At 41.3% G+C, this 9,560-nt stretch overlaps 1 protein-coding gene across 1 annotated transcript; it reads left to right on the top strand.

Annotated features, from left to right (window-relative positions):
* Nucleotides 1–1,932: 1,932 nt before the first annotated feature.
* Nucleotides 1,933–6,343, top strand: LOC123167469 (probable beta-1,3-galactosyltransferase 2). The gene is made up of 11 exons (XM_044585310.1): nucleotides 1,933–2,472; nucleotides 3,444–3,543; nucleotides 3,646–3,704; nucleotides 3,814–4,010; nucleotides 4,136–4,199; nucleotides 4,325–4,397; nucleotides 4,497–4,617; nucleotides 4,708–4,795; nucleotides 4,877–5,002; nucleotides 5,133–5,242; nucleotides 5,704–6,343. The coding sequence occupies exons 1-11, from the start codon at nucleotides 2,357–2,359 to the stop codon at nucleotides 5,850–5,852; spliced, it is 1,203 nt and encodes a 400-aa protein (XP_044441245.1). The 5' UTR covers nucleotides 1,933–2,356; the 3' UTR covers nucleotides 5,853–6,343.
* Nucleotides 6,344–9,560: the final 3,217 nt, after the last annotated feature.

The raw sequence follows: 9,560 nt of genomic DNA on the forward strand, positions 1-9,560 counted from the left end.
GACTTTGTTGGGCCTTCGAGCGTAGAGTTTTCTAGAACAGCAACAAATTTTCCTCAAATGGATGAACTAAGGTTTATCAATCTGTTGAGGTGTAGGATGAAAGTGGGCTCTTTCAAACAACCCTGCAATCAAATACAAGTGTTCTCTTGTGTCCCAACACACCCAATACATATGTCAATTGTATAGGTGCACTAGTTCGACAAAGACATGATGATATATGTGTAGTATGTATGGTAGAAATAACTTTTTGTAATCTAAATAAATACGAACAACAAGGTAACAAGTAACAAAAGTAGATAATAATGGTGTTTCAATGCTTGAAAATAAGACCTAGGGTTCATACTTTCACTAGTGCGAACTCCCAACATCATTAACATAGTTGAACAACGTGACATACCCTCAAAAGCGGTAAAGAATCACTACAAAGGTTATATTTTTATCGGAGAAAACTGGATAAAATCACATAGGTGCGCTTAACAGCAAACCACCTTAAAGTTGGCTTTCTAAGCTTAATCTATTGAACTCCCCAATGTCTCACGGGTAGTGCCAGAAATTGTACTACGACAACACCATGGTAGCTACCGTTCTAACATGAATATGCATAGAGTACCTGAATGTCACCACAGGTATCCACAAGTTATACTAGACATGCTTCATGTAATCTCAAATTCAAAAGATCCAATCCAACATAAAGAAACTCGTAGAGGAGTAAGACTCAATTCACCACAAAAAGAATAGAGGGGAAAACATCTTATGATCCAACTTTATTGACATCTTATGACCTCGGTTAGGACATATTACGATCCAGATGAGCAATTGATAGAGGTGGCGAGTTTCAACTGAGAATCTTAACAGTATGTGCTAGATGTGGAAAGTATTGAACCATCGAAGTACAAACACCCCATTGCTCAAGTAGGAACTAAGTCATGTCGGTTTCAATGGCACGTGTGCGAGCTCTTGTCAAATGTCCACTTGGAGCTCGAGGGCTTGATGATGGGTTCATAGTGATGTACATGGAATGCTACACATCAACATGCATATACGAGGAATATTGAACTAAAATCATACATAAACAATGAGCAACTGCAAATACTTGTACACTTTAAACACACATAAATCACTAGAAACTAAAATAAGAAAAACAAATCACTAACAAGCATGTCTTGTCTCATAAGCCAGGATATCATTCACGTATTGCTAATTAATACTTAAAACTTCACCAATAAAATCAGGTATACATATTTCAAAAATTGGATTATCTTATTATTCTATACCATATCCTATCAAACGGACTCAGATACGGATATAATGTCAAAAGTATCTTACCATCCTGTAAAGCCGAATTCGGAAGCAATTTCAGTCAGAAATATGGTAAACACTTCAAATCATCTTGGAAACCGAATTCGGAAACGGTTTCAGTCAGAAACCATGCCAAATACTTCTAGCCTTATGTATCATGTTAATGCGACACCGAGACAACAAAAACGTCAATTATAAAAATGTAAACACACACACACACACACACACACACACACACACACACACACACGACACACAAACTACAGTTTGCAGTAACAGTAGACTGCACAGTAATCAGAGATTCTCCAAAAATATCATTTGCACTATAAAATTCCTGGAAGATTAACACAAAGATGGGGCGTTGACTGGGCCATGGAAGGGGCAAATTTACTAGCACAATTTCTCCCCACCAGTCCAAATAATTTTTTTTAGTTGAGTTCAAATCCATTCAGTCTAACTAACCTTACCCGGGCATCAATGCTGTCAAGCCAGTGTCAGTAATAATACTATAATCCACCAAAGAACAAAGTTTAAACCGAGAAGATAACCACCAGACTGAGCCGGCCGGTGCGGTGCGGTGATGCCCAGACCGGCCCGAGTGCCCCCAGACATACACTGCCGAATAAATCTGGGCGGGCGCGAGATCCCTTGCCTCCCTCGGACTCCACACCGCCCGCTCGCTGGCTCACCCACACGCATCACAGATCGGAGATCGCACGCACGCACGCACGCCCGCAGTTGGTGCGTCCTCCTCCTCGCACTCCCTCCCCTTCCCCTTCACTTCAAAGACACCGGCCACTCGGAGCGAACCCAGGCAGGAATCCGGAGAGGGAAGCAAGGTGGAGGGAGACTTGCGCCTCACAAAAGTGAGAGCGGCAGCGGGAGGTGGTGGTGGAGTAGAAGCAGGGACCATTAGATTCCTGATGCTGGGCTTGGAAGTTCCTGTGGCGTGATCATGCTTTCCCCGGAGAGCAAAGCCGTGTGGCCCTGACCGAGCCTTAGGTGAGACCCAGGCTTAGTGTTGCGGAGAGGGGAAGAGAGAGCCGAAGAGAGGGAGATGACGAGGGGGTTGGGAGCAGGGGACGAGCTGCTGTTCAGGGGCACCATCTCCCGGAAATGGACCTCTCTGCTCTGCCTCAGCAGCTTCTGCGTCGGCCTCATCTTCACCAACAGGTGCACGTCATGCTCCTTCTTCTTCCTCCTCCTCTTCTTCCTCTTTTTTTCTTCTTTGCCGCTCCTGATATCCTGTGAGTTCGCTTGGATGATTCATCAAGTTTCGATCGCTCTGACGTTTCTGCATGCAGGTTTTCTTGGGCCGCCCAGTTCTTCCTTTTTTGCATATTCATTCATGCCTGGCTCCTTGTTTTGCCTTGAGTTCTTGATGACCGAACAATGCCCGCGTACGTTTTGCCTGTTATATTAGGCTTCTTGCACACACAGAGAGAGAATAAATCTGCTTCTTCGGCTGCAGCAGCTAACTCCGATCATGTCCTAGTGAATGTCTCCGTCTCGAGCAGAGTCCTCTGCAGAATCACCGAATCCTATTGGCTTATTGACTTGCTGTGATCACTTCACCCCATTTTTTCCAAGGGCCAGGCGAGTACTACCCAGTACCCACCCACAAGGGGCCGACCACCAATACTATAGCTGCTGTACTCCTCTCTCTCTCTGCACGACTGTTGCTGTAGCGTACTATCACCGGAGTCGTGAACGTGGAATTCCGAGCGCCTGTACCCCGCCGTGTACTTCACTGGCGGATGAGATGCTTCTTTATGTCTGAAGATCTTGCATCGCAAGCAGGTCACAGGGCCATTAAACGCGAACTACCCGCCCAGCATCTGCTACCAGTCTACCTGTCGCCGACAACATAGTGGTTTGGTTTCTGTTGCCCCGGCCCCACCACCCAGATCACAAGTGTTTTGTCTAAGTAGTAAAAGTGGAATCACTTTCACCTTTTGGGGTACTTCATCCGATAAAAAATTCGACAGTAAAATCACCTCCAGTGTTTCGCAGTACTGCTTGGCCGATGATGAGCAGCTATACTTTTCTTGCATTTTTCTATCTAGTATTTATATTGTCTAGGCTGTTGCTATCGCAAATGACTCTGTTCGGCACTGTAAATTTAAATTTGTTGGCTGACGCAGGATGTGGACCGTCCCGGAATCCAAAGAGATCATCAGGAGGTCGGCCCTCGAATTGGACAGAATGAATCTCGTCTCTTCTAGTGATTGTGCGCTCAAAACTGTAAGCATATACCCTTCCACTTATTATAGTATCTGATTGCCGACTTCCGCTGAGCGATCTGATCTGATCGCTAATCCCTCCTTTCTTTTGAAAATACAATAGATTAATAACGAGCCAAAAGACGATTTTGGGCAGGTCCAAAGAACTGAAGATGCTATACAGTAAGTAGACCAAGTGTTGAATCAGTACAACGTTTTCATTCTACTTACTAACTCTGACGCCACACTGGAGTGTCGGGTGGGGACTTACAGCACCTCCTTCTGTGATCAGGACGCTGGACAAAACAATATCGAACCTAGAAATGGAGCTAGCCTCGGCCAAGGCGACGCAGGACTCTATCCTCAACGGCGGTGTACCGTCGTCGGAACCGACGGCGAAACGGAAGTACTTCATGGTCATCGGCATCAACACCGCGTTCAGCAGCCGGAAGCGGCGAGATTCAGTTCGTGCCACATGGATGCCTCAAGGTTTTGCAGTTCCTTGTTCCTACCTTAAGATACTTCCTCGTAACAAAAATTCCATTGCTTTTCCCTGCCTTAGCACCGACCTTGTGTGATGTGTCCCCTGACCGGCTTTGCTGGATTTACTGCAGGGGAGAAAAGAAGGAAGATGGAAGAGGAGAAGGGCATCATTGTCCGTTTCGTCATAGGTCACAGGTCAGTTCATCATGCATTGCCTTTATAAAAAAAAAAAGCAGTACACTTCGACATTTTGTATGGTTAATCTATGTTAATCCAACTGTAAATTCAGATTACTGACATCTGAAACTTGCCCTTTCCAGTGCAACATCTGGTGGGATACTGGATAGAGCAATTGACGCAGAAGACAGAGAGCATGGCGACTTCTTGAGGCTGGTAACTTGACTTCCTTTGGACGCAGAACATAGTACGTAGTATTGATGATTGCATCTAGCTGTACCAGTAGTATTAACAGTCACTCATACTGTCGTCCAGGACCACGTTGAAGGGTACCTGGAGCTGGCAGCAAAGACGAAATCCTACTTCGCCAAAGCCGTGTCCACGTGGGATGCAGAGTACTTCGTCAAGGTGGACGATGATGTGCATGTAAACATAGGTTTGTACTACACTTCACTTATAGTGCTATACTTATTGAAATGAAGTCTCACTAGTGTGTATTGACGAGATTCGACCATATAAATTGCAGCAACTCTTGGAGGCATATTGGCCAGACATCGTTCCAAGCCCCGAGCTTACATCGGCTGCATGAAATCAGGCCCGGTCCTCGCTCAGGAGTAAGCTCACTCGCCACTGCTACGACGCCTTTCTTGGTCCCATTGCAACAGCTGCTGAAACCAAGTTATTGGCCGTTTCAGGGGTGTCAAATACCATGAGCCCGAGTACTGGAAATTCGGCGAATGGGGAAACAAGTACTTCCGGCACGCGAGCGGTCAGCTGTACGCCATCTCCAAGGATCTGGCCTCCTACATATCAATCAACCAGTAAGCAAATGTTAAGAATGTTTTGTGTTCCCTTGTGCCGACTGACTGAATTTTCTACGCACAAGTCAACACCTGCCCATCGCATCGCTGACCATAACCTAACCCTGATGATTGGATGGCGACATTTCAGGCATGTTCTCCACAAATATGCCAACGAGGACGTGTCCATAGGGGCATGGTTCATCGGAGTAGACGCCGAGCACGTCGATGATCGCCGGCTCTGTTGCGGCACGCATCCAGGTAACCCCTGGGACTGAATTGCTTCCTCTTTGATGAAATTCGTCGGTGTTTAACATGCCAGTCAGCCACCACCTGTATGTAGCTGCTGATCAATATTTTAGCATTACAGCTTAGTCGACCTGTATGCAATCATTTCGCAAGGCAGCGTAAGTATTCTTTAATGTGTATGTAGTTTGGATCTGGAGCGGTTGCCAGTCAACTTCAGTAAGTAGGTGCGGTATCAGCTGTCATAAGCATGTGCTTCTCGACGTTTTTAAGAGTTCGTCATGTGCCATCAGTCTTTCGGGACATTAGACATCTCATCTTTCCTTCTCCATTTTTCTTTTAAAGAAGAAGGGCGCCTCTTCGTCTTAAAGTATCACCGTCCCTTCTGAATGACTGACAGTTCACATCTGTAAATCATTTTTTCACTGAGATTTTGGAATATATTTGAGCTGATCTTTCTTGTCACAATTGTGCAGAATGTGAGCGGAAGGCTCAGGCGGGAAACGTATGCGCCGCGTCGTTCGACTGGAGCTGCAGCGGCATCTGCAAGTCGGCGGATCGGATCAAGGAGGTCCATCGGCGCTGCGGCGAGAGTGCGAACGCCATCTGGAACGCAACCTTCTAAACTGAAGATTCTTCAGACTGCTGAAAGGAGAAAGGCACATGATATCCACATATACAATCCATGCTTTAACGGAGGGTGGCCGGATATCATAAGGATTAACCGGAATACGTCAAGATGGTGGATGAAAGAAAATTCGTTGGTGGTCCGTACCAAGAGCAGGAGATGGTTGTACACTCATGTACAAGCACGGCCGACAGCAGGAGTCTTGTTCCTCTTTTGTACGTTCATTGTTTTTTCATTTAATCTTTTAGTGGGTTGATTGACTAGGACTGTATCAGTGTACGTAGGGGAGCTTTTCTGTTTTAGTGCTTGAGAAGATCCCGGCAAAATTACTTATAAAATACGAGAAGATAGTGGAGAGGGTGATGTGACGATAAAAGAGTGGAAGGAGAGGGAGGTCGACGGGGTTCTCCCCCACCATTCTTGCCAGATGCTCATCGGTGATGTATGCTATCAAGTAATAACATAATAAAATGTTTTTTGGATTTCCAGGTGGATGTGTGCGCCAGCGTACCCGTGGGATGGTCTTGCTTTTTTCCTTTCAGAAAATATATGGAAACTCTAAATTATTTTGTTCTTGTATTGATCTGATCATTGTAAGATTTGTTGTGTTATCACTTCGGGGACATCCGATAAAATTGGAACGATACAGAGGTTTGTTGTATGGAGTTGTGGCGAGCCTACCCGTAGCCGTGGGATGATCTTCTTGCTTGTTTTCCTTTTGTAAAATACGGAAAGTCTAAATTTTGTTGTTGTTGTTGTTGTTGTTGTTTTTCTTTTTTGCAAGGGTAAATTTTGTTGTTGTTGTTGTTGTTGTTGTTGTTGTATTGATCCTTCTCCTTTCACTCGTCGCCCCTCCGAGTATCACGTCTCCAATCTCTCTCTCTCTCTCTCTCTCTCTCTCTCTCTCTCTCTCTCTCTGTCTGCGTGCGCGCGCATCCACAAGCGCACATTTTAGAGAAATGCTTCATCAAATATATTTTAAACCCCCCCCTCCCACCCCGCCTTCAAACAATTTTTTTAATGTAGTTAAGCGGTTCAAAAGCATGTGTTGCAAGAAATGAAAAATGTACATGTTCGCCAATATAATGTTTAATGTGTATTTAAAAAAATATCCATCATATTCCTAAAGTGTTCACCATGTATTTAAAGGAACGTTGTGTATTTAAAAAGATGTTATCACGTATTTGAAAAATGTTAATGACATATTTTCGAAATGACCACCACCTATTCTTTAAAGAAATCATCACATATTTCAAACCTGTTCACCACATATTTTAAAAAGATTCTTTATATTTTTAAGATGTTTATTGCGTATTTAAAAATGGTCACCACGTAGTTGAAAAAATGTCCATGTTCTATTTGAAGAAAAAGATCCCCTTTTACAATATTAGAAAATCAATATCACATAATTTTAAAATTCTACATGTATTTAGTAAATGTTCACCCCATTTTTTAAAATTCATTATATTTTTCAAATGTTCACCATGTATTTTACAAGTTTATCGTGTATTACAAAAAATTCACCAAGTATTTAAGAAATAGATCATTGTGTATATAAAAAAAAGTTCATATCATCTATCAAAACAATTCATCGAGTATTCTTAAAATATTCATCATAATATTAAATTTTTAATAGCATATTAAAAATGTTCAGTGAATATGTATCTTCATTGATTATTTGAAAACAATATTCACCAAGTATTACTAAATTGTTCACTGCATAATGCAAAAATGGTCACATCGGATTTAAAAAGGCACATATTTTATTTGAAAAATGATCACAACATATTTGAAAAATCATGTATTTAGGAAATTTGCATAGTGTATCTGTTCATGTAGAAGAATCATGTAATAAAAAATTCATCACAATACATAAAATTGAGTACACGTGTGAATATATATGCATACAGGATGGGGAAAATGTCTGAATTGTAAAAAGAAAAAATACAAGCATATATCAAGATGAGAGTGAAAACAAAGGGAGAAGGTTCTTAAAAAGTAAAAGGAAAATGACCATAAAACTCAAAAGAAATATGGGAACAAAAAGGAAAAACAAGGAAGAAAAAAGGGCAAACATGATGAAAACAAAAATAACGTAAGAAAAAGTAAAAAATGCCTACGAAAATACTAAGAAACCCGCCTAAACACCGTGCATGAAATAGAGTTCGGCTCCGAGAGCTCCTTTTTTTTGGGGGGGGGGGGGGGGTATATATATTATGTGTTGCTTATTGCGACTCGATCGCAGGCAAATGCACAGGCGCCATGGCTGGGCCAACCAGTTTGGCGCGTAGGAGTTGCAGCTGACTATAGTAGAAACCGATCCTCTATTTTCTTTTCTTATTTCCGTTTATATTTTATTATTATTATTATTATGTATTTTCCACAAAACTTGAATATTTATTATTTTTAAAAAAAGAACATGTTTAAACATTTTTTAACCATTTGCGAACATTCTAGGAAAGAATGTGCTACTCTTTACAATAAATTGTGAACATTTTTAAGAACTTTTTATTAGTTTTGAAATTTTGGAAACATTTTTGGAAAGAAAACGAAAAGAAAAAATTGGTACAAACCGATAGAGAATATAGTAAGAAGGAAAAATGAGAATAGAACCTTCATAAAACCAAAACCAATCTCAAAAAGTGTCTAGTAGGTTGTAGCTAATTAGACTTGAACATATTATATCCAGGTAGGTGTGTGTGTTTTCTTGACGTATGTTGCAAAGAGCGACAAATAGGAAGTACCTTAGCCCCCCACCTAGAGACGGATTCACTTACAACTCAAGCAACTTTTTGGGTCACTTATACTTGGCCCAAATCCCAAGCTATTTGCCCCCACTAATAAATGTTTTAAGTTATATTTACAAGCCCATGTACAGAAAATTAAATCAAGACCATCGACCCACCTAGGCATCAAACTAGCATGCCTTTTAGGCCCTGTACAATGCAAGGTGCTTAGAAGAGGTGCTTGGAGAAATAAACCAGGCTTTTCTTAAGCATCGGTGTTTATTTGTACAGGGTAGACGCTTAATTAAGCGTTTCTTCTGTAGAAATAGGCACTAGTGCTTCAAAAGAACCCGCATAAGGCGATGGAAGGCGACCAAGCGCACACTTGTTTCAGCAGGCCCATCTATTACTCGCTTTTGTCAGAAGTACTGTTGCATCGCCTCACACGCCCCTACCGGGCTGTCCCAGCAGCAAGATTGTTCGTTTCTTACCTCTGTTCATTTATCTCTCTCTTTTTTTACATTATTCATATTTTCAAAATATTATAAATACAAGTATTCCAAATATTTTTGTAAAGCGTCCATTGTACATTTAAAAAATGCTCATGCAGTATAAAAAATGTTAATGCAACTTTCAGAAAATGTTCGTACAATTAAAAAAAGTTTGTGACGTTAAAAATGAGCATGCATGTCAAAAATATGTATGTAACATTTTGAAATGTACTTATACAATGTATAATTTTATTTATATAATTTAAGTAAAAGTTTTGTACTACTAAAAAAAATGCTTGTGACATCATTTTGAAATGTTCACATGTTTCCAAAAAATGTTTGTGGCATTTAAAGAAAATATTTATACAATGTATTCCTGTGAAAATATCCAGATTAACATGTGTCTAGTCGCACCTTATTTTGATTTATTTTAAAAAATATATAAATATCATAATATTTTAAAACTTATTTGTGGCAAACAAGGTCGA

The sequence above is a fragment of the Triticum aestivum genome, chromosome 7D (assembly GCF_018294505.1).
Source record: "Triticum aestivum cultivar Chinese Spring chromosome 7D, IWGSC CS RefSeq v2.1, whole genome shotgun sequence".
Taxonomy (NCBI): domain Eukaryota; kingdom Viridiplantae; phylum Streptophyta; class Magnoliopsida; order Poales; family Poaceae; genus Triticum; species Triticum aestivum.